The sequence below is a fragment of the Parasteatoda tepidariorum genome, chromosome 7 (genome assembly GCF_982258835.1).
Source record: "Parasteatoda tepidariorum strain Cologne lab strain chromosome 7, Ptep-v5.0, whole genome shotgun sequence".
NCBI lineage: Eukaryota > Metazoa > Arthropoda > Arachnida > Araneae > Theridiidae > Parasteatoda > Parasteatoda tepidariorum.
In genome coordinates this window covers 62,813,492-62,840,079 of record NC_141761.1, presented here as the reverse complement: position 1 = coordinate 62,840,079, position 26,588 = coordinate 62,813,492, and the positions used below count along the sequence as shown (strand labels likewise).

At 31.8% G+C, this 26,588-nt stretch overlaps 2 protein-coding genes across 2 annotated transcripts; one reads left to right on the top strand and one right to left on the bottom strand.

Moving 5' to 3' along the window:
• Positions 1-297: 297 nt before the first annotated feature.
• LOC107451576 (testis-expressed protein 264 homolog) lies at positions 298-15,900 on the bottom strand. The gene is made up of 3 exons (XM_016067722.4): positions 15,513-15,900; positions 3,878-4,099; positions 298-2,452 (listed from the first exon to the last, which is right to left on the bottom strand). Exons 1-3 carry the CDS (start codon positions 15,795-15,797, stop codon positions 2,096-2,098), a joined length of 864 nt encoding a protein of 287 aa, XP_015923208.1. The 5' UTR covers positions 15,798-15,900; the 3' UTR covers positions 298-2,095.
• A 971-nt stretch (positions 15,901-16,871) lies between these two features.
• On the top strand, positions 16,872-25,503 carry LOC147807191 (uncharacterized). Its single transcript, XM_087168816.1, has 4 exons — positions 16,872-17,011; positions 18,429-19,127; positions 20,845-21,469; positions 25,471-25,503. Exons 1-4 carry the CDS (start codon positions 16,872-16,874, stop codon positions 25,501-25,503), a joined length of 1,497 nt encoding a protein of 498 aa, XP_087024942.1.
• The last annotated feature ends 1,085 nt before the right edge of the window (positions 25,504-26,588 follow it).

Below are 26,588 nucleotides of genomic sequence, written 5' to 3'. Positions count from 1 at the left end.
GCAATTACCAAACATGCAAACCAATTTAAATATAACTTAGCTTAATTTATCTGAGATCTCAACCTTTAGTGTGTTTTTCATTATCATGTAGTTCATGTTTTCTGTTCACCTTGTTGTTTTCTGAAGTAATGGAGTTAGTGACATTAGAAATTTTAAAAGCAATGTAAACAAAATGAAAAAAACCTTAATGAAGATTTTATAAAAGTATCAAAAAAATAGTTCCAACTTAATTAAAAAAGGAGAAATAAATTTGTTCTCCTGTGGAAAAATAAGGATTTGTTTCCAAATTAGGAAGGGAAAAAAAAAAACATTCCGAAATATAAAAAATAGTACCAAAAAATTATAAACATTAAAGTAATTATAAACAAAAAATTAAGATTTTTCATAAATTTTCAAAATATTTCCATATACCCAACCTCTTGATAGTTGATATCACTGATATATTATCATACAAAAAAAGGAAATAATTAAAAGCCATAAAAATATATTGTTAATAAATACACTAAAATGAAAAAATGAGATCAGCTTAACATTAAGATCAAGCAAAATATGCTTAACATTGCCATAAATTAACTATATCAATGTATAATGATTTTAACAATAGGATGATTGTTTTCAGAAGATTAAAGCTAAGATGAGCAACTGTAAAAAAAAAGTTAACTAAATTAGGGCTTAGCACCTTCCCTTGTCTAAAAATACATGAATGTATAAAAACGTAATTTATTTAAATAAAAAAAAAATTTATAATGATTACAATAACAAAGCACAAAATTAATAGCTTAACTGAATATTTAAAAATTTTTTTTATATACAACTACATAAACATTGTAAAAATTATATTTATTTCCTTATGGTAAAAAAAAAAATTATGAATTATCTAAAATCTTTATCATCTGAGTTTTCAAACCAAAAAAAAAACTTATTCTTCTTATTATTCTTTTTTCCAGAATTCAAATTAATTTTCAAAAAATTTTAGTAAAAGTTGTATTTGTGATTTATGATAAATGACAAATTTATGTTATATATTATTTAGCATGTTTTGTGATTGGATTATCAAGATCTGAACTGCTTTTTCGTAATAAGTCATTAAAATTACACCGAGAACATTATTTTATGGTTTTATCAAACAGTTACAGTATAATGCTGGAAATAAAATTAAAAAATCTGTTATTTAATTTAGTAAAACACATTCTTTAAATTTGCTTACAAAAATTCCGTACATTTATTTATCTTAAAATTCAGCTATTTTATCTGTTAGTATATATAAGATAATTTACTGAATTTACATAAATTCCCATGCTCAAAAATGGGCTTTGAATAAATTTTACCATCTCAAAAAATAAGATTTCAAAACATATGATGAAAAGTACCAAATGTATGAAATACAGTCTAACAATAAAAACATATTGTAAAACTATGCTTTGCATAATCCTCAAAAATAAGTCATCAGTAGAAAAATCTAGATTAGACCTCATTCTAAATGTTCAACAGAACATTTAAAACAAAATTTGACATTGAAATCCCAATATAAATAAAATATTTTAATATATTATTTACACAAATTAAGAGGAAAAATCTATTTAAAATCTTACTGGTACTAATAACTAATATTTTAATTAACTTTATAAATTTTAACATTTTACGTAGGAATTTAATGGAAATCTTAATTGACCATTTCAGTTTTATATAAGTTCCTGCATCAAATGCCAGCACAATTAATCAGGCTGCTTTACAGTAAGCTAAAAATAAAATCGACAAAAATAACTCTTGGTTAATTTATGCATACATATATACAGCAAATAAAATAACCACAAAGGAAGACTGAATTACAATACAAAATAAAGCATGCAAAATATATCAATTTTGATATATTTTCAAATTTTTGGTCTTAAAAATACAAAACAGAATATTTATCACTAGCAATGTGAGTGAAATCTAGGTCCATAATATAATAAAGTTATACATATATTAAGTATTGTGCAAATACATTCAAATAGAGGAAGTTCTTCAGCAATAAACTATCAAATGCCTAGCAAAAGTTGTTGGAAAGCACAAATATTCACAAAATACATGGGGGGAAAGAGAGAAAATAAATTCAAGAATCAAGTTGAAGTTCTTCAAATGATTCTGTGCTAGCATCTGAGCCATTGCTATTAGTTTTGTTCTTTTCTTCTAGACTGTCAAGAACTTCCTCGTTTGATGGTAACTCTTCAACTTTCGAGCCACCACCTTCTATGAGTGAGTCGATTGAGCTTATAGTATCTGGCAACTCTTCTAGATCTTTGGCAGAAGTTTCCTCATCATCTGCTGTTTTCTCAGATGTTATTTCCTCTTCACTCTCAGCTAAAGCTTCATAAACAAAGAATTCACTTTGCTTGGATAATGGAGAAATGTACACAATTTTCTCACCATCACACATTTCAATTAAGGGATACGCTTGAAGCTTTTTTTCCTATTAAAATAAAGATTTCACTATAATATTCAGATTGAAATTCCACTATATATTTTTAAAAAAATCAATTAAAAAAATTGGATTGATTAAACAATTATTAAAAAATTACCTTTAAAAGTTCAATATAAAATTAGATATTTCACATAAATAAATATTAAATTTTAATTTGAGATTTTAACCTAACAGTTAAATAAAATTCATAAAAATCTAGGTATTTATTCAGGGGTCTGTCCAGGGCAAATTTACTACCGTTTAGCGGTACCTTCACAAATTCACGGTTTGATAAAATAATACTTTCATAAATTCAACTTTAGGAAAAACGGTACAATGGTAAAACTTGTCTGAGCATGTTAATATTAAAAATCTGTTCTTTTTATCTCAGTATACTGTTATTTCGATATGCTAAGTGTGCTGAGTACTTGGTAAAATACTAATTAAAATTATATTGTGTGTATGCTGTGTTGATTTTATAATTTTCACAAACTATTTCTAAATTTTCACAAATTAGGTACCTTTTAAAAAAAACCTAGACAGACCCTTGTTATTATATATGTTACTAGCAATGTACAAAATGACAGCAATATGGTTTCTTTCTTTCCTGGCACAACAGCCCACAGTGGACTTTAGCTAAATAAACAACATTACGCAAAACTAACAACATGAATAATTAAGCGAAATAAACAACATTATGGGAAGAACTTTTGTTACATAATTTAATCTTCTTTTGAGTCTTTCTTTAAGTTTCGGGATTGAAATTTAAAATATTGCTTGCCCCTTATACATTTATTCTTTCTATATGGCCCAGTCACGCCAAGTCATCTTCAAAAGTTACCAAACAAACAAAAAAACTTAATTAAGCAAGAAAATAAAATATTAAAGCAGCACATAACTTCTAGAAAACATAATCAACAAAAGTATTTTACTCCCTACAATAAAGCTTAGCTTATACTTTTGATAACAAACCTAATCTTGGCCTGTCTTATATATTCACACATACATTGAATAACTAATAAAAACACTTGCATAATAAGGGTAAAAAAAAATCTTTAAACCAACACTTACAATTGATATCTAGTTCATTTTTAATGTCTGAAAATAAGCTTAAAAATAAAATAAACAGGTCCAAAGCCTACTGTGCCCCTCCCACTTTTCTTGGCCTTGGGCTCTGGGATGCAGGAACTGGTGTTCCGGTTGGGTAGTTAGCTGAAAGCTGAGCCCCCAAGTATGCTTTGTACTTATTTTATAGAAGCACTCAAGGGATCAAAGGCAAAATCAACCTTGCCTGGTCTGAGGATAGAACCCAGGACCAAAGGCAGGGGAATGAGAAGCGTTACCACTGGTGAGAAGCGTTACACCTAGCAAATTCATAATCATGGATAAAGCAAATTAATCATTCATTACAACACATAAACATGAATCAATTACCTCAAGATATTCATAAAATTTAGGGACAACTTTGTTTATAGCAATTAAAACAGACAGAAAACTGTAGTGAGGAAATTCAGTGTAAACCACATATTCCACTGCAGGGAACTTTGTGATTTGGAAGCCTTTGGCAGACATTCTTTGTCTTTCTTCTTCAGGAACTTCCTTCCCTTCATCATTCAATACAACACCAACAACAGATCTTCTTATATCATCACCTACCTAAAATGATTAAAAATGTTATAGATTTTTGAGTATCATACAATGCATGATTTTTACTTTTAACTATTTTATTTTGAATGTAAACTTTTTCCTCAGTCCCATTAACTGTGAATGAATTTCAATCAGTTCTTGTTTCTGAATGAACATTAATTCAGAGTCTCTATGGCGAAAGTGGATACATATATAATGCATACTTGTACTCTTTTTAAAATGAAATTCGAATCCTTAATGCATCTATATAATATATGCAGCTATTAATAAGGGGTTATATAACATAATAACTGAGCACCAGTTATTAATAAAAAGTCAAGGATTAAAAATATCGACAATAATTAACACTTATAAAAAATGCATAAAACTGAAAAGCATATACAGTAGGGAACCGATTATCCGGAACGATCGGGACCATCGCTATTCCGGATAACTGAATTTCCGGTTTTCTGAATCGCTACAAAAAGCCGTATTTTTTCACTGTTAAACCCAACTAAAAAAAAAAAAACTTTAAAATAATCTTAAAAAGAAGAAAAAACGATGAAGTAATACACTAATGATTATTTCCAAAATGATGGTAAGGTAAACATCTTTCAAAATAGAAAAAAAAATCCTAAAATCCTATGAGGAAAAAAAAATTTTTTTTTATATAATGGCGGGGAAATTGTATTGAATTTCGTTCCGGATTTTTGGTTTTCTGGTTTCCGGATAACGGGTTCTGTACTGTACTGACAAAATTAAATAAGTAAATATAATTCCAAATTTCTTTGATTATTTGATGTCCTTTTTTATGATTTTACATAATTAGATTAAAATAAACAAGTTTTTAAAATTTCAATTCATTGAAATAAAAATAACCATTCTCGAAAGTATTCTTCACCAAAAAATTATATTACTTAAGATGGCCAACACAAGGTTTTAATCTAGATTAGGTATGTAATGCCCCCTGGTTAGGATGTAATGAATGCATTATTTGGAAAATTATTTTTCTACAAAATTTTCTTCGGGGAAATTTTAGTAAATTTAAAAAAGAATAATCTATAATCGTATCTTTTACTATTCATTAATCGAAATAATTTTACATATACAGGGGTGATTGTGATCCCAAGTCCAAATTCAGGAAAATTTCTTGAGTTAAAAAAAAAAAAAAAAAACTTTTAAATTGAAAAATTAGAAAAAAATTTAAACAAGGTTTTTTTTTCCTTTTTCTCAACATTTCTTAGTATACTTAAAATATATTTAAAATTTTACACATATCTATGATGACCCGGAGAAGTAATTAAAATTTACAAATATGTCTTTCTTTTTTGAGTTTATGATTATAACAACTTTTTACTGATAAAAAATTAATATTAATCATGAATATAAGCTTAGAAAGTCTATCTCTGGCTCTCCCTTACAAACAAATAAAATAAACTGTGTTTTTAAGTTCCACCTTTGAAAATCTGATTTCTGGAAACTGTGATCAATGATTTTTTGAAACGTCTGGACCTTCAATCCCCGTAAACTTATGGATCACTGTTGGCGAAAAATCCGGATTTCTTTAGGAGCACAATCAGCCCTGCATATAATAGTTTCGGGTCATGAAAATCGTGAAATGAAAGAAAAAAAATGGTGAAAATAGACAGTCTCATTAATACGATTTAGAGAAAGTTTCAAAATTGAAATTTTAGATTGCAGAGCTCTTAACTCTTACTTTAAATTTCAGATTGTGACAAAAATTTCAACGGATTTTAAGTTTTGATATACGGAAGTCTGCGATCAAAGACTTATGGACCTTATGTAAAAACAACAAGTCCTGCTCCTACTTTCAAGACATGGAAATGTGAAATGAAAAACCTGGAATACAATCACCCCTGATTCTCGTTAGCCTGTTATCAGAATTTACGGATTGAATCTGCAGCACTAGTTTCATAAATTCAAAATCCTCTGCAGTCCCAACAGTCAGCCTAGGAATATTATTGTAAAAATTCACCTTTCTCTAACATACACGTAGCAAAAAATTTCAAATAAAAGGTTCTTATACATTCAAATTTTATGTTGTTTAAATTTAAGTAGAATTTTATGTAATGATACTAGAATAGAGCTATGCTTGTAATCAAGTAACAGAAAAAAAAATCTTCAATTTTTGCAATTTGCAGTGTTCTCTTCATTCAGCCTTTTAACTTTATTAGAAACAAGTTTTGAGCTGTTTTAAAAAAAGAATCAAGGCAATTCTCATCCATTAGTTTGTTTGTTTCTTAAAACAAAAAGGAAACCAAGATGACAAATATTATGGAAATGCTGTAATAATCTGTAGCACGTGCAGGCAGGGTTTCCACTTATGGGATAGTAAGCAATAAAAAATAAGAAAAACCCATCTGCACTAAAATTTACAACAATGCCAAAACTATAAGAAAAATTCCTTTTTTAGGATTGGAGACTAAAACTGATCCTTGCAAAAAATAAAAGACCTTGGGCAAAGCAATTTCAGAGTTATAAGACAAACACATTGACAAACTTTTCTCTTTTTACTAATGGGGAAAACTGGGGTTAGTTGGTCAACTTTTCAATTTTATCATATTAAAAACTAATTTGTATAATTCAATTTTTTTCGACGGGCCATCTTAATTGCCATTTATGATCTTTTCCTTCTTAAATGTTCTGTGGAAATTTTTAAAAAACAAATCTTGAACAGAGCCAAAACTTGATTTGGGGTAGAGGTATGTTGGTCCATCTCATGGGACGCATACAGGGGTGGCTTTGGGCCGACAAAAAATGATTTTTGTTTTGCCAGTGGCAAAAAGTGATTACAACTAGTAAAAATACCCTTTATAGTTTAAGTAAATACTAAATGACATTCGCTTCTAATCAACCTTCAGTTGCAAGTAATCTAAAAAATGTAACTCCATTTCATCAATGTAAAAAACTTGATATAATAATTAATACTTAATGTAAAAAAAGTTTAATCACAAGACTGAAATTTCTTAAGCAAAGCAACTGAATTGATCCTTATCAAAATTGCTCAGCAGTAGAAGCTTTAGCTTTGTGATCTTCTTGTAACTGAAACAACTTTTAAATGCATTGTTTGAAAATACAGTGACCTCTCACTTATGCACCACCTCTTTTATGCACCTTTTTCATTTATACGACGATTTTTATAGGTCCCAGTACATTAGATAGGAAAATAATGATAAACATCCTTCGTTTATGCGTCGCTCTAAAAGTCAATGTTTCAATTATGCGCCGAAATTTTAGGCTAACATTTTAATTTTTTAATCCTTTAAATATGTTTTCTTATTTAAAAAAATTTTTTAAATTAAAAATGAAGCAAATAAGCAATCCTTGTTACAGATGAAAAGAAATATATGTTGTTAGATCCTATCGAATTTGCTTCCCCCTGTGATCTTTTCATTTTTGCTGTTTCTGGAAAGACATTCTTTCTGGAATTTTGAATAGGGTGTCTTATCTGTTACACCAACAACAATGAAAGCCCATTCATCTTTAAGAAAATGACCATTCCTCTTGTCCAGAGGTTAGTTTTACTCCCATGCTGTTTTCTAGAGGAAAAAAAAGACACCTGGAATACGGAAGATGAAAGAGACCGTGATCACTTACTTGCAGTCAAATGGACATTATAAGTAAATAAAAGGAGGTGATCTGTTTAGTGACATTAGTAATCGAACAACTTATTGTGTAGCATATTATGACGTCAAGTACTTTTCTTAGAAATTTATCATGTGATGTTTCACCCCCTCTGATAAAACTCAAATTTTTGTGAAGAAGGGTTCATTTATATCTAACTAAAACTTGTGGACGATGAGAACGTGGTGGATGATACTGACGGAGGATGATAAAGTTCCTCCAAATCACACAACAGTATTGGAAGCTTTAGACACTATTTCTGACTATTTACAATTTAATTTTGCTTCTGAAACTCCCCCTTATCCCATTTATTTGAACTGGAGGAAACTGTTTTTGAAATAAGTCGGGAAAAACAAATACAAACATGTATTAAGATTATTTTGTAAGGAAATAAATTGTCTTAAGGTATGTTAAATTTTTTCTCTGTATAATTATATTACTATATACCAAAACAGTATAAATATTAACATTTAATCTTTAGAAGCATATTTATTCATATTCTCACTGCAATTTACGTTGCGTTTCAGAATATTGAAGTTTTTCACTTATGCGCCTCTTTCTCTTGGCCCCTTACACCGGTGCATAAGTGAGAGTTCACTGTATATAATTTTGCTTAAAGAATAGTAAATCAAATATTTATATGAAATGAAGTAATATAAAAATAAATATACATACAAGATTTTAGAAGTGTTCTTCCTAAGCATTTTTAGAAAGCTCATCCTATCTGCAATTAGTTCCCTATAAATGCACCATCTTTGCCCTTTTTATAAAATTTAGCTGTCATCCCTTAAACACTGCCTTTTTACTCATGTTCTATCGAAAAAAATAATAAATAACTCAATGTTCAAATAATAATTACACACTGGTAAAATTATCTGTGTTTATTGGTTTAATTCTGATTACTATTACAAATATTTCCTTTGTTAGGATTATTCTCGACTTTTTAACTTTGAATAAGTTTCTTTATTAGAAGGGGGAAAGGGTATTATTGTGAATTTTTAAAGTGATTTTAAATTGCAAAATTATTTTTTAAACAAATACTTTTTTTTTCGAAAAAAAAGATGCAATTTTAAATGTTTCTTTTTATCATAATTTTGAATTTGAATTATAGAAAAAAGCTTTCAAGTTGTTTTAGCAATTATGATCTTTTTTAGTTAACTATCTTTTCAAACAAATTATGCTCAGAGATTGTCTTTAAGCATGCCATTAATTTTTTTTATGAACTACAAATTTTTCTCTAATTTTGATAAAAAGTGAGAATTACTTTCAGAAATATATACATAAAATAGTAAGGGTAATTTAAAAATTGTTGAGGATCAAATTCAGTTATAACTTAATTTTACACAATTTGATAAATTTTTACGATATTAAATTAGTGTCCTTTTCTGAAAGGAAGCGCCCTGCCCATCTTATTCCTAGGCTCTGATTTCAGTCTTATTAACTCTAAGCCTCTAATTTTAGTCTAATCAACTCTTAACATAACTAAATGAAGCCACTTTCAAATAGATTCTTTTTTTATTTTTCAAACCATGATTTGCATGGCAACAGTCAACAATTCAACAATTGAGTATTTACAAATCAAAAAGAAGAATATAAAAGGCATAAGCATGTAATTTAAATAACAAAGTAGTACCTAATCATGTGGTTGTGCTTGGCTGGTAAACAGCAATTAGGTTTGGTTTATTATTATGCTACAGCAAATTTTGGATCAGATTTAATTAAATATACGTAAGCAATGGCAAACTAGTGTAACGAGCCAGATTGGCTTCTGAATTGTGGCATAAGGGAATGCATGACATCATTTGCTGGTATCCAATAGTAATTGCATCTTTGTTATAACATTTGCTTTTTCTAAGCATTATCGATCATATGTCAGTAATTTTATGTTATTTTCTGAGTTTTTACTACAAATTTGGCAGAGAGGAGTTGTTGCCATGCTGGTTTCAATTAAGGGTTTGAGCAAGAGTTGAACATGTGCAGAAACCTGCCAACCCTGATAAAGTAAAAAAAATAAATTGAGAGATAATATTGAACAATAAATGTTGTCGAATACATTAAATCATGGGGGTTTTCTCTTTAGCATTTAAAAGGAAAATTGCATCTTTAAAAATTAACAAAATAAGTTCTCAATCATAGCAGGATAAAAGTTAAAAAGATATAAGTAATTAAGGGGATAATAATGCAATCGAAAAAGGAGAGTATTGATATCATTTTGATTGGTTTAAAATAAGGTAAAGAAATATTGTATGATGACATTTAAAAAATTTCGCTAAGTTTTGTAATTTGCCTTTATTTAGGTACAAATAGTTTGAAAACATATTAAGACTCTCTAAAGGCCTGTTTAGACGATCCAATTTCTTGGACAGAGATTGATTGATAGAAACTTGTTTTGCTTTGAGCTTGGATCGTGTAAACAATCATCCAAGAACTTGGTCCAATTTCTTGGACGATAGTAGAGCATGTTCTACTTTCCATCCAATTTTTTGCTCCCTTAACTAATCAGCGTCTTAGGTTTTGTGACGTCAACAAGCAGGCAGCAAATTATGCCATTTTGTTGTCTGTTTTCATATATTTTAGTGCAAATAAATTGATCTGTTGCAGTTTATTTGTGTTGTTGCAGTTTATTATGATTTGGTTTTTGGATTTTAATTGATCTGTTGCAGTTTATTATAATTTTATTTGAATTTATTTAGTAATTTTAAACTTATATAAGCATTATTTTTATAATGTTGAATATGAACAATGTGCAAGTTTTTCTTGCAACGAATCAGTGACATTCAAGAACTTGGATACCGTCGACGAATCATTCAATTTCTTGGACAGAGAAATCCGTCCGATTTCTCGGATTTACGAAATTGGACCATGTAAACAGCCCTTTAGTTTTATTATAGTCAAGAAAGACCACTGCTCAGACTTATACTAGGCATCTTCGAAAACAATAATTAGTCTTTGAAATGTTCACTTTGAAACATAGTACCTTTAGTATAGGCAAATGCTAAATTGTTGTAAAGGAAACATTCATGCCTCTGCGAAACAAGTTTCTGAAAACAAATGAACTCTCCACTTTATAAAATAAATTTTTCCTTTTTTTTAAAAAAAAACACAACCTGGATCACATTCAAACTGATTATCCCTTAAAATCCCCTTGTTAAATTAAGTCATTTGGTAAATTTCTTATTAAAAATCAAAATGAATAAATGAGATAATTTTTGATTTCATTTGATAAAAGTATTAAAACTTTAATACAGCATTCAAGTTGCATTAAACTAGTTTCAACGTTAGAAAAGAAAGGAACCTATCACTAGAAAAATTCAAAAACTAGTTTAAATTTAAGGAAAAGGCAGTTTCATGATTGATAGAAAGAAGAAGACAAGTTTATGTTATCTAACAGACAAGTTTTGCTTTGCTTTAATGAAAAAGGAATGTAATCACACATAGAATGTTGGCCCATTCCATAGTGACGTGTGTGACATTTGGAGTCACTTTACAATGTTTTACAATAAAAATACCTTCTCCTAAAATTGATGGGAAAAGCTTGTTAATATGGTTTTGTTATGCATGAGTGACAGGACATTTTAGTGTAAAAAGCATTTAGTTTTAGTTTTTGCTTTAAATAGAAAACGACTTTAAAGTCATGTGACGTGTGTGACGATTTTGTAAGGAAAATTTTCAGGTTGATCTGCAAATTAAATTTTTTCTGTGATTTATATTGATATATAATATTTATTTTAATTTAAATGGGTAATAGATACTTCATATAATTTCTATCAATCACTGTTTTATTATTTCAAGTCATGCATATTTAATTAAAAAATAAAAATGCTTGTGACGTGTGTGACTTCAATTGTGACGTGTGTGACACATGCAAATAGTTATAAAATTATTTATTATGAAACTTAGGTAATAGGAAAAACTTACAAATTAATTGAGTAAAATAGGTAAAATAAGGTTTAGCAGCATATTTTTAAATAAGAATATTGTAATTTATAGTTTCTCAAAGTAAAATTGTCCACGTGAAGTAGCTGGAATCGGAGGATCAAGTTTTCCAATTACATTGCCAAATGTATAGTGGGCAATGTCAGGGTTTCTTGGCCATTTCCAGTACTTTCCAGATCTAATCATACAAGAGACTTCAATTTCTTCTGTTTTTACAGTTTTCACTTCACCAGGATACTTTTCTGCGTCATAAGTCACAAGCACCCAATCTCCTTCACTGTAGGTTTCACATTCATTACTTCGTGCTGACTTAAGAAGTTTAATATTTCCTTCAGAGGAACATTCAATTACATGGATCTGTTTGATGCCTGTTACTTGAAGTACTTCTTCATTCCATAGTGACATTGAAATTGACTTTTCAGTAATTTCTGCTTGCGATATATAAAATACCTGAGTCTTTAGCATTAGTTCCGCAGCAACGTTAGCAAAATCTTGTGCACTCTGAACTACAATTGCTTTATCACAGCAACTCATAACCCGCTGCCGAACTAGAGATTTAGCAGAGCCACCAATTCCATCCACTATTCCTTTACCATGTGAAGTGGCAAAATACTTCCATCGGAAAGGTCTAGAGTATTTAGCAGAGAGCACTTTTAGTAATTTTACCATAAAGCGATTCTTAAATTCGCTTGATGGCCCATCACTCCATATAACATCCACTTCCGGTTGAATTGAATCTTTTCTTTTCTCTAACTTTTCATACAAGTGGAGCAAGAAGCATGATATGGTATCTTTGTCCTTATTAAGTGCATCTGAACATATTAAGTATGTTTGACATTTACTATCATAGATGACTGCTGCTGTGAACAGTGTAACACTTGCTCTGCTCCACAATGCGGATTGTACTTCATGCTGATATTCTGCTGAATATGACATGGCAAAATCTATCTGCAAGACTCGTTTCCTTTTATCTTTTTGATCAGCTTGAAATTCACTTGCTTGAATTCTCTTAATATTTGTATGGTCTCGCATTTTGCCAAAATCTTCCAATACTAAATCAATTAGCTGTTCTACACAGCCCTCTTCCAGTACTTTCTTTAGAACTGTCCTCTCTTCACATTTCTGTGTTTTCCAATTATACCACTGTACAGGTTTTTGCCTGTCAGATAGAACTTGTTCTGGAAACTTTCTGCCATCTTTGCACTCATTGCACTGGCCTTGCCAACAAAGTGAATTTTGTTCTGTATCACACAAGATACTTTGCCACCATTCGTTGCTGTAATTGATTTTCAAAGCCTTTAACTTAAGAATAAAGTTTTCATGAATCTTGCACTTACATTGATCTGCAGGTGTTTCATGCAAAAGCAAAACGTTTGGCGGTCTTAGGAAGCAGAACTTCGAAAATCCGACTTCCAGGTTATCATTCTCCATTTTAAATAAACTATAGGCTTCTCTCAGATACATTGTTAAGTAATACTTCCTCAGCTTAACTTTCCTACCACTATTATATACAGTAATCTCATCATTCATTCCAGGCATAGTATACACAACATCACTACGAAAGAAAAAATTTTTAATTTGATTTACAGTTTCTTCTGCTAAGCTGTTGCCATGAAGCTGTGTTTCGAATTTATTGATTATTTTTAGTCCAACATATTTAGCAAGTCCATGTACAACTGCTTCACGCTTTCTGGGAGAAAAAGGAAGTGCTCTCACAGTTTTTTTAATAGCTTTTCCAAGTGCTTGAGGTTTTCTATAAGGAGATTTAGAAATGCTAATTTCTGTAGAATCATCATTTTTTACAACATCATCTTCATTCTTTTTAGCTCTACTTTTCCTCTTACGCATTGCTGCATTAAGCTTATGTGCTTTTTTTTGTTGTGCATTCATACCCTGTATCCTATTTTTTCTGATTGCTTCAATTCTTTTATTTTCTTTTGTCTGGTATTCAGGATCACTTGCTTTCTTTTTAGCTCTGGATTTTCTTTTTCTTTCTGCTGCTGACATTGGTTTCTTTTCATCCATGATTTTAAAACTCTCAAATTTAATCCAATTTCTTTAAATGAATAAACTTTTAAAATATTTAATCAAAATCTTTAATTTGTATGTAGCTAGAGAATAATTTAAACATGTGCTCAGGTAAAATTAGAATTTCTAGTGAGTGTTCTAGTTAGTGTTGCCAGTTTTAAATTCATAATTTTCTGTTGCCAATTTTAAATTCATAATTTATATCCATTATTTATAAACATAATTTTGTGCAGCCATTTTCACAAATACTTTTTTAAAAGGCAAAACTTTAAAAAATGTGAATGCAATAACTTTAAAGTAATTGCGAAATAGCTACTAGAAGTTGAGTGAGGGTGTTGCCATTTTTAAAAATAGTTGCCAAATGATGTAGGTTTATTAAATTTTAAAACTATTTTTCAGTATTCTCTGTTTTATATAAAATAATGTATTCTTGTAAGCTTTTTAAATTGAAAATCACACACATCACAATTGTCACACACGTCACAATGTGACGTGTGTGACATTTTAAAATTTAATTTTAAAGTGTAAAATATGTAACAAAATAAAAAGTCCTGATAGATTTAGCCATCTTGATGCACACTAATTTATAAACTAAGTTTTTTTGTTAATACTCACACACATTAATGTTTTATATTAACTTTTTAAAGTGAATGTGACGTGTGTGACTATCAAAAAGTGTTTTTCTTTTCCCACTGGTAAACATATTTAAAAAACTTTTTTTAATTAAATAGACCATGTGTTTTACCTTTGAAACATTCCATAACATTATTTTTTAACTCCAGTTTTAATAATATTAATATATTTATCATCTTAAAGTAAAAAAATTGGTGACTGTTCAAATCATATTAGAAATCGTGAAACAAATAGTGTAATAAAATAGTAAATTTTAGTGTATTAATAAATTTTTTTGATCCAAATCATTAGCAAATTTGAAAAATTCAACTTTTTTTACATTAGAATGAGCCATTATTTTTATCAATTTGTTAGTTTGAAATTTTACCCCCTTGGTATAGCAAATCATGGAATGGGCCTGTTTAGAGCTGCTTAATAAAGTTTTACTTCATTTATAGTAAAGAGTTTTTGATTCCTGACATTTAAAAAGATAAACAAAACAGGAAGATCTTGCGATAAACGAATGAAAAAAAACTCAAAAGATAAAACTTGTAGACACAATTAGGTAGACTACATTTAACATTTTTTATAAATTTATTCCTGTTAAACACTAAGCAGTTCCGCTGGACACTTTAGAAATTTCAGTAGATACAAACAAATAATGGAAAGTCCTCATTCCTTATTTATGAATAATAAGGAAACACATGACTTCTTTTTTACATTCAAATTAAATTACAAACAAATAATGGAAAGTCCACATTCCTTATTTATGAATAATAAGGAAACACATGACTTCTTTTTCACATTCAAATTAAATTACCATGTTAGCAAAAAATAAATATAACAATAGTTCAAGTAAAAAAGTGCATTTGACACAGGAAAAGTAATTTATAACTTAATATTATAATTTTTTTGAGATTATTATGATTGAACACAAATACAACTTATTACTAAGTTTTAATTAAAATGATATCATCTACAATATAATTACACAATAGCACATAATCTAGTTTACTTATTACAATTAACTGTACTTATAATTAAATTTCGACTCTTAAAAAATACTTGTAACAATTACACACACTAGTTTTTATAATCCGTCCGTTTAAATTAAATTCATAGCATATAGATATTGCTCAGGGAGAAAAAGAGTAAAGTGAAACAACATTTCAACAAAACCATATTTTATGCAATTTAATCATTAGCTAGAAAAAAATATTACTTCTTTTGGATTATCGTAATAAACTCCAATGCATCGAAGCTGAGGAGCTAATGAATGAGCTTCTGCATAAACAAGGCTGCTATCTTTGTGAGATCCTCGTACAAATTTGTATGCTATTTCCAACTCGCTGAACGGTGATTTACAAGTTTTAATATCAATAGGTAAAAATAGTCCGGAATGCCAAGCTAAAAACCAAAGGGTTATAAAGAGGAGTAAAAGGAAAATGGGTATAAGAAATAATATCACATAAGTAGCATCCATTGCAAGAATTTCCCCTGAATCCATAATTTCTTTTTAAGTTCCTTCAGACTCAGATTTTTTTTAATTAGCATATCATAACAAAGAATAAACCGGTTACAGCTAAAAGTGTAATATCCGCACTGGAATTTAATGAGTGGTAAGGCTTGACGCAGATGTTGAAGGTTGCTAAAAATGAAAAGCCATTCTCACTGTATGCGAAAAAACTTGACAGGAATTTAATGAGTGGTAAAGCTTTGCAGATGGCAAAGGCAGCTAAAAATAAAGGGCCATTCACAATGCACACGAAAAGGATTCTTATATTCAATTTCACGCATGAGAATAGAAACTTCATCATAGAGTTTTTTAAAGGTCAATATATTTCACCAATCAGATTCGCATTCGCACTTTTCATACGCGAATTTTCGCATAACGTGTGAACGGTCCATAAGGAGATTTTGGCTTACCCGATTGATTTACGCCTACGCTTACGAAACGTTTACGCCTACGCTTTCATACTTTGTTGTTGTAGTTAGTTTACGTCGCACTAGAGCTGCACAATGGGCTATTGGTGACGGTCTGGGAAACATCCCTTGGATGATCCGAAGACAAGCCATCACAATTTTGATCCTCTGCAGAGGGGATTTTCATATTTTCAATCGTTGAAAATATTTATTGCGGAGTTATTCTTTTCCTTATTATTTTTCTGACTTCTTAATGCTTAGACAATATCGAATAAAATATATAAAATAATTTCATAAAAATATTCGATGTCGGCTGCACCGATGGTGTTCCCACCTTATCGTGGTGGTGTGGTTTGTGTGTGTTGTCGATCCCGAGAGCTATGCCGGCGGTAGCTTAGCAACTGGCAGGGTCACTCAAGCCGGACAGGTCGGAGGGGAGACACCAGACCAAGAGGAACACCCTGGTCCTCCAGGTTGGGGGTTGGGCGTGGGGCTAACTACCCCACCCCGGGAAAAAAAACTCAAGTTAAGAAACCTCAACAAAATGCAAAACCCGGCTCACATCCACCCAGACGACTCGGAACGAAAAATGACTTGAGATTTGGAACATGGAACATTCGCACCTTGTATAAAGCTGGAGCATTAAAGAACCTGATAGATGTATTTGTTGACTACAGACTTGAAATCCTCGCTATCCAAGAAATTAGATGGTTGGGCAATGGAATTATGGATAAAAAGGATTGCAGAATATACTACAGTTGCCAGGACAAAATTCACCAATTCGGTGCAGGTTTTGTCGTGAGCAAAAGACTGAGAAATACTGTCATTGACTTCCAGGCTATTAGCATGAGACTCTGCAGGGGCGTACGCAAGGGGGGGGGTTAGGGGTTTAACCCCCCCTTGAGCTCAGACAAAGTGATAAGGAATCAGCTACCCAGGCTAATTCTTTACTGTGCACAGTATCTAATTGCCAGTTCGTAATATCTCTTTTGTGCATTTACAAAGTTTTCACCATAACAATCCATCTCTGTAGATACCTACAAAAAACAAGCATAGATTTGATAGAGGCAGTGAGTCTTGCAGAAGATGTCATTAAAGATCTAAAATTAATGCGTGAAAATGCCACTGAAACATTCTCTGAAATATTCAGCTCTTCTTCTCTTATGCTAACAAGTATTGGATCTTCCACTTCCATGCAAATCCCTAGAATAACTGGAAGAAAGAAAAATCGCGATAATTTTCCCTCATCGACACCGGAAACATATTTCAGAGTTATAGAAAATTTTATAACACAATTAAACTTAAGATTTGTATCGCATCGTGATATTTTGAAAGGATTTCAGTGTCTTCTACCTACCGATCCTTTCATTTGCCAACCTTCAAACATAAAGGCTTTTGAAGCATTAGTGGAATTTTACGCTGGAGATTTGGATACCTGTAAAGAAAGCCTTAAGTCTGAACTAAAACTCTGGTATAAAAGATTAAAAAGGATTAGTGAAGACGGAGGTAGTGTTCCAAAAACTGCGGCGGATGCTCTTGGAATGTGCAATAAAGATATAACACCAAACATTTTCAAACTCCCAGAAATATTGGTCGTTCTACCTGTTTCAACGAGTGCAAACGAAAGATCCTTTTCGACTTTGCGCCGTTTGAAGACTTATTTACGTAACTCAACGGGAAATAATAGAATGAATGGATTGGCGCTCTTAAGCATTCATAGAAAATTTACCCCAGCTGTCGAAGACATTTTAAACGAACTTGCAAAAAAAAACCCGTCGTTTGGATATTACAGTATAAATCATTAAATTTTTAGCGTGTTTATATAGTGGTTTAATTCCCTATTTGTTGGTAAGTCATTTTTTAGTTAAATTCATTGGTTTTCTATGGAATATTCACATTTATATGGTTATTATTTAGGTAGCTGTTACAGTATGAGTAGTTTTTTCTGGCTTGATTTATTCCTACTTTTTAATAAAAATAAAATATTTTACCTCTTATTATAAAAAAAATTATATTCTTAAACTTAAAAAATAAAAACAAAATTTAACTAAACAATGTTGTCGAAATAAAAAGTCAAAATTGTCTAGCTGTCTAAATTAGGGAAGTAATAGTGCTTTATTACATACTCGAATTTCTTTTAGTAATTTCTGAAAATTATGAACCCCCCCCCCCTTGAAAAAATTCTGCATACGCCACTGAGACTCTGTAAAATCAGGCTAAAAGGAAAACATTACAATACCACCTTAATCTGTGCTCATGCACCAACTGAAGAAAAAGATGCTTCTGAAAAAGATATCTTCTATGACCTGTTGATGAGAAGCATCAACTCGTGCCCAGCACTAGACATGAAGATCGTTATCGGAGACTTCAACGCTAAAATTGGAAAAGAGCAACACCTTAAATACCACGCGGGTGCTGAAAGCCTGCACTACTACACCAGTGAAAATGGACAGAAACTCTTTGATCTTGCAGTCTCAGAGAATTTGTTTATTTCTAGCACAGCATTCCCACATAAAGAAGTCCACAAGCACACCTGGCGATCCCCAGATGGATCTACACATAATCAAATTGACCATATACTTGTGGACAAGAGACACCGCAGCAATGTACTTGATGTGAGAAGCTGCAGGGGTGCAAATGTAGATACAGACCATGTACTCGTCGTGTCCAAAGTGAGACTTCGACTCTGTAAAATTTTATTTCAAAAGAAGGAAAACAAGGACTTTAAACTTGACATTTCTAAACTGAAAAACGATGAAATTCTTAAAGAGTATAACATCAAGCTATCCATCCGACTTTCTGAAGAAAAAGGAAGACCGAACATTGTTTTTAACTGGAATACAATAAAAGATATTGTCTTGAAATCTGCAAGTGATACTATTCCAGAACTGGGGCGTCCTTCCAAAAACGAATGGTTCGATGAAGACTGCCATAAGGCAACTGAGGAAAAAAATAAGGCATATAGACTAATGTTACAGAAACATCGCAAGCACGTTTCTTTGAAGAACAATATAAGAACCTGAGAAGAATAGAAAAGAAACTACATAAAGCAAAAAAGAAAGCTTTCTTTGAGAAATCACTGGAAGATCTGGAAACCATGAATAACCAATATGAATGTAGGAAGTTTTACAAAAAAGTCAATTATATGCGAAAGTGAGTTTAAACCAAGAACTATTACCTGCAGAAACAACGAAGGTGAACTCGTAAGTGAGCCTCAAGAGCAGGGCCGGCTTATGCATGTCGCGGCCCCTAGGCAATGCTCGTCTCGGGCCCCCTCCCCTACCGTCTTCTAACTTCCTAATTATTATATATCACAGTATATTATATATAGTATATTATCACATTATTCAATAAAAATATTGAATCAAACGAAAAGAATATAAGTAATTAATATATGCATTTAAAAAAAATCATACAATAAGCTTAAATATTAACTCTTCTAACTTTTTTTGTTACAAAATCGTTCAAGACATCCTGAAAGTTAACCTTTTCCAATACATCATTTTCAATTGCCATTAAGGCCAATGAATTTAAACGGTTTTGAGACATAGTTGAACGAAGACAGTTTTTAATTAATTTCAATTCTCGGTGGCTAGTTCTTCCCCTTTGTGGTTCTGTATGAGAAGAAATTTAAGGAAACGTTCAGCCGAAGTGAAAATTCAATTGCACGAAATGAAAATTCAACGATTACATTAAAAATGTTGTCTATGACACAATACAACGTATGTATTTAGCGGAATTCCCCAGTCATGCGACGATCGAACCAGTATTGCCAACCTTATTTTTACATACTCTTTGGTAGCTTGGCCATAGAATATACATACCTATGGTAGGTACCAGAACAGTAAGTGTGCATTCACAACGTAGAATTTTGCGCGTTTTTCAAGTGTGTTGTGTTAAAAAAGCTGCTCTTGCTGTATAGTCATCTGATTAGTCGGCGTTAAAATTCCCGTGATAAAATTGCTTGCGATTATATTACTACGTTATATATGAACTAACTACCATAATATTAATATCGAATTTGGAATGCGTTCAGAAATGTACTAAAATAGCGTCGATGTAATGTACAGAGCAAGACAATCGTCATTGAAATTTCGAATTAAATTTTTACTGCTTAAGAAGCATTGTCAATTTTTTTCTCTGTAGCACAGGGCCCCTGAACGTGGCGGGGCCCCTAGGCAGTTGCCTACAGTGCCTAATGGATAAAACGGCCCTGCTCAAGAGGTAATCAAAGTTTGGAAGAGTTACTTCCAAGACTTGCTAGTAGGCAAGGATGATATTTCTGTCCCTCGCAACAACCCAGTAGATCTAGCCATACTGAGGGATGCAGATAACCCCCCACCTTCAATCGATGAAGTGATAATGGCTATTAAAAAACTCAGAAACAACAGATCGGCTGGTCCCGATTGTATCCCATCTGAGCTTCTTAAAACCGGCGAACCCCAGTTTATTGATGCTATCCATAAACTCCTAATTGAAATCTGGGACACTGAGAATATACCCATTGAATGAGAAGAAGGTTCCATCTACCCTATTTTTAAAAAAGGAGACCAATTTGAATGTCGTAACTACAGAGGTATAACACTCCTCAATACGGCATATAAAATCTTCTCCAATATTCTTTTCAAAAGGCTCCAGCCTTTTGCTGATAAAGCGGTCGGAAATTACCAATGTGGATTCAGGCCTCAAAGGTCTACCATTGACCAAATTCATACTCTAAGACAGATCCTTGAAAAAACTAAAGAATTCAACATCAGGACTTTTAACCTATTTATAGACTTCAAAGCTGCCCACGACAGTATTAAAAGAGATAAATTACTTGAAGCGATGAACGAGTTCGGAATCCCTACAAAACTCGTAAGTCTCACCCGTGCCACTATCAACAATGTGAGATGCAGGATTAAAATCCAAAGCCATCTATCTGAACCTTTCATTACCGAAAGAGGCATGCGCCAGGGAGACTCTCTTGCTTGTCTGCTTTTTAACCTGGCATTGGAGAAATGCATTCGGGATAGCGGATTAAACCGAGGAGGATCTATTTGGAACAGATCTCTCCAAATCCTCGCTTATGCGGACGACATTGATATCATAGGAAGATCAGAACGGGCTGTTAAAGATGTCTTTCAAGCCCTTGAGGCCTCTGCTATAAATATGGGCCTTTCCATTAACGAAGACAAGACCAAATTCATGGAGTTTTCAAGCTCAACTGTAAACTATAGTGAACCTTTGCAGATAAATAGACATTCCTTTGAAAAGGTTAAAGAATTTAAGTATCTTGGTACAATTATCAATGACCAAAGCAAACTGAAATCTAAAATTGACAATAGAATCAATATGGCCAACAAATGCTTTTTTGGACTAAAAAGTCAATTAAGATCGAAATTTATTAGCCGAAAAACAAAACTAAAATTATATAAGACACTCATTCTGCCTGTCTTGCTATACGGAAGCGAAACCTGGACTTTAAACCTTGACGTCCAACGCCCGATAAAAACGTTTGAAAGAAAGATACTTAGAACTATCTTTGGTGCCATACTAGAGGGGGGATGTTGGCGAACACGGTACAACTTTGAACTTTATGGGCTCTATAAACATCCTCAAATTATGCAGATAATCCGAAGCAACCTACTAAGATGGCTCGGCCATATATGGAGAGGCTCTGAAGATAGCCCTGTAAAAATTGCCACCTTCAAGAACCCTCAGGGGTCCCGCTCTAGAGGTAGATCACCTACTCGATGGCTCAACGACACCGAAAACGACCTCAAAGTCCTAAAACTTAAGAACTGGAGGGGAGTTGCCATGGACAGAGGGAGCTGGAGAAGGCGGGCTGTTGAGGCAGCCAAGGCCTGCAAAGGGCTGTTGAGCTCCTGAAGAAGAAGAAGAAGATTCGATGTCGGAGAAAAAATAGCCAAAATTAGTGATTACACTTAAAAGATAGCAACTCATTGACTTTGTGGATAAGTTTCTAATTTCAAGTTTCAAGTTTAGTTTCAAGATAAGATTCAAGATCGAAACGCTCGAAAACGCCATCTAGGGAGAAGACCGAATCCATGTCTTGACCCGTTCCTCTTTCGTCTCCTCCTCTTCTCAGTTGTATGAAAATGTACTACGATATTTTCCCCTATCTTAATATCTTTAGGATTTAATTTATTAAAATATTTTTTTAAAATTTCCATTACACTTTCCTTTAGAACTATGCTTAATGTAGTTTCAATTCCATGTAGATTCTTAACTTAGAAATTTTAAATACATTAGAAAATCATGACAGAACTATAGTTCTGTCATTATTTCCATACGCTAATGCTATTCTCCATACGCTAATGGTTAAAGCAATAGAAATGTTGCCTAGGTAGAAAGTTCTACATCGCCTGCAACCTATTTTGATAGCCAATACAGAACTTGAAGCAACAATATGATGTTGGTAAAAATATTGGTATTCTGCGGTGTAATTAAATAAACAACATAAGTACTTCAAGAAATATGACTTAACAGCTATACTTTTCTTTCCATTTCAATACCATCGATTCAAAATATTTCAAATTTGTTACACAACTCCTTATAGTATTATTATTATTTGTTATATTATTCCTTAATATTACATTAATAATATTGAGAGGGTTACATTTTTGCTAATCTGTTATACATGAATAGTTCTAAACAAATAAGGAGTTGCGATGGTTTTCTCCAACTGATTATACTTCTGCGCAGCTAATTGTAAACTAAAAACCAACGTAACTCATGCATCACATCGCCTTACTTGCACGTGTCGTGTGCCACAAGTTAATGCAACGACGTGTTACTCAGTTGTTGTTTTCTTTCATTTAATTATTTTTAAAATTTTCTCAACATTTCCATTGTATTTATTTTCATTCTTTTTATTAATTGGTTTACTTTTTTAATTATCATGTTAAGCTTTTTATCCTCATATTATCTATACATAATAATAAACGCGGCTGTGTGTGTGTGTGTGTCTGTAATCACAATATATCGCCCCAGAAGCCTCGCCCAGGCACGAAACTCGGCACATAATTGTGTTTTGACATAATGAAGAAGTATTTTTTTTCTTTTTCAAAAATTTGGATTAGTTTCTTAGTTATCAGTCATTTTGTAAGAAAATCTATGCTTTTTCGTCTTCAAAGAGCCATATTCAAGAAACTATTAAAAAATGCATATACTTTTCTCCACTCTTATAAATGTATGCTAATGCGAACCTTACAATTGAAATATTAATTTTCGACAACTTAAACCAATGATATACGAAGGAATTAGTAATTTAATTGTAAGATTCGCATTAGTTTACATTTATCAAAGTGGATAAAACTTTAACTTTTGTACTAAAAATGTGGCAACATATTAGATACGTAAATAGAACGCTACGCTTTGATATATTTATCGCTGTTCATAATTGTTATAATAAGTTTTTCTTCTTCTTTCCACGCTCTTTTTTTTTTTCTTAAGCGAAGACGATAAGGTAAAATTATACTTGAGGATGCCCCTTGGCGAAATTGGTGACTTATGTTTGGCGCTATTCCTGCTTGCGCGGAACACCGTGGTAACAGAAATAACGGCCAAAACATAATGATATTTCAAAAAACATTGGAAATTTCAACAAAACATCGGATAAAGCTTGCAATGAACCCAATATAAGCAAAATTAATAAATCCAATAAAAAGGATTTTGAATCGAAGCAAAGATTAATGGAGTAGGTGCAGAAAGAAAAGGAAAAAAACAACAACTCACTTCTTCATTAAGCTTGAATATACTCAGATTTAGGTGCACAGAATTATCTAATAACAGTTAGATACTGTCTAAATTTATCGTGAATAGAATCTGTGTACCTCCATCGTCACATAAATTCGGCGAAATATGAATCGGAAATGGCGTTTGTGGTACCGATCTGGTGATGACATTTTTTTATAAAGTCCCTTTTTATGACTGCCCACATACCTTCGATCTTATTGACCAGAAGTAAAAGTAACCTTACCAGCCGGTATCTAACGAAGAACTAATGGACCTCTGAAATTACGCATACCGTTGAACATTAATAACGCTAAAATCTAAACCGTTGAGAATCACGATTGGGTTTCAACATCGCCCAGCTTGGCGATCAACCGCGATCACAACTTGGCGAGAATCAAGGGGCACCCTCAGATATAGTCTACCCGACGTTAATTTTTGTAGCGATATAGAAATAGAAATTGATACCATAAAAAAATTATAGAGAAATAGATACCATAAAAAATTATTTCGTTTTCGTGTTCTTTTCATGTATTTAAAGCAACTTTTGTATGCTTTTACAATTTCTGAGGCCTTTTTTTAAGAAAAAAAAACAAGTCTCCACCTGATAGTTATATTATAGGTTAGATCAGTGGTGCGCAAACTAGGGGTCGCGACCCCTGTGGGGGTCGCCAGAAGTTTTTGGGGGTCGCCAAATTTTTATGAAATGCATTATCCCTGCATGCTGCATACCATACAGTGTACATATAAAGAGTGAAGCGCCGTCACTCACTGTTTAATTGCAATTGGATTTCCAAAATGTCACGAAATATCGAGTCAGAAGTCATAAAACGCATACAGAATTCATCTCTATTTGCTTTACAACTGGACGAGACTACCAAAGACTCAGCCTTGCCAAAAATTTTGGCTATCCGTGGAAAAACAATATCCCGTTTTATGCAAGAATGTCATCAGAATGTTAATACAATTTGCATCAACGTATTTATGTGAAACTGGATTTAGCAAACTAGTTTCAATAAAAACTAAATACCGCTCGCGTTTAAACCCTGAAGATGATATGCGAATTGCAATTAGCAACATACATCCAAACATCGATGAGATAATTAGAAACTTGCAGCCACATACATCTCATTAAAGGGCAATTTACTGATTTCTGTGTTATACAAAAAGTATTTTCTTAAAATTATAAATAAAATTAATATCAATCAAATATGATGATGTTTTTTTTCGATGAAACGAAAGAAATGCGCGAAATATGCATCATATTTGTGAACATTTATCTCTAGGGGTCGCCAAAAATTTTCTCTCTACAAAAGGGGTCGCAGTCGAAAAAAGTTTGCGCACCGCTGGGTTAGATTACCATAGCAAAGTTACATCTTCAAACATCCTCAAGAGCTATAACACATCTGCAGCAGAACTGGATATGAAGACAAAATTGCAGGACAGAAACACTTTAATTGTCCACTAATCTTCAGATTTCCTGCTATGTTTTAAAAAACTTTATTTGTGGAAACCTTTAGCGTGACGGACAGATGGCCGTCTTAGGCGGCTAGTAAAAAATAAAGAAACATTATGATGATTACGGAATTATGATTAAAAACATTTCTTTATTGTAGATCATAAATATTGCATATATTTAGATAAAGTTACTTGATCAGTTATCAATTAAATTTTTGGATGTTATAGATGCGTTTAAATTGCTCCAAAATAATAACTGAGGTTCAGGAATTAAACTTCGAGATTTTTTAGGATTTCATTCCCCCTCCCTTCATCTGGGGGACTAGTGTCTTGTGCAGGAGAAATTACTAGAGTTTTCTATTCTTTGCTACAGACGATTTTAAGAAATCAACATTTTTCCAGTTGTCATCCTTGAAAGAATTCTTCGAAAATTTTAATCCCTTTTTGGAGCATCATCTTCACCACGTAATGCAGTTAAAATGAATAATTTATCCGAATTTATAACATCTACTGGTTATTATTAATAATTACATTCCATCTGGAAAATGTCAGTTTCTTGCAAACTCTAGATGCCGGCGCCCGCTCTTCGTGAAAGCTGCTCATATGTTGCACGAATACTTTTGATAGATAGTTTTAATTACTTTCGATTATTTTTACTCTTTTGCTTTTTAGCGCACTTGACCCTTAAAAATTGTATTAGTGTAGAATATACCATGTTAATGTATATCGGGCAGTGGCTCTTAACTTTAAAAAAATAATATATATATATATATATATATATATATATATATATATATATATATATATATATATATATATGTAACATAAAAAGCTTCAATTAATCTTTTTATGTTAGTTTCTTTGCTATAAAACTTCATCCTAATTAATTATTCTAAACGAAATACTTTCTCACACTTTTAAAAGCCACATCCTGTTCTTAAATCTATTTTTGGCTCAAGTATGCATTTAATTAAGAGCAGGACATTTTTCCCTTTGCTATGCGTGGGAAACATTCGATCTATTTCATAAACCAATAGCAACTACTAAGATTTCCCTCTTTCCCTAAATGAAGACATATTACGGATTTTACTTTGCAAGATTTTCCCTAACATATAACCAAGGAGCACAACTTTTCGTGTGCACTTTTACTCATTCTCATGACTGCTCTTGTCTAATAATT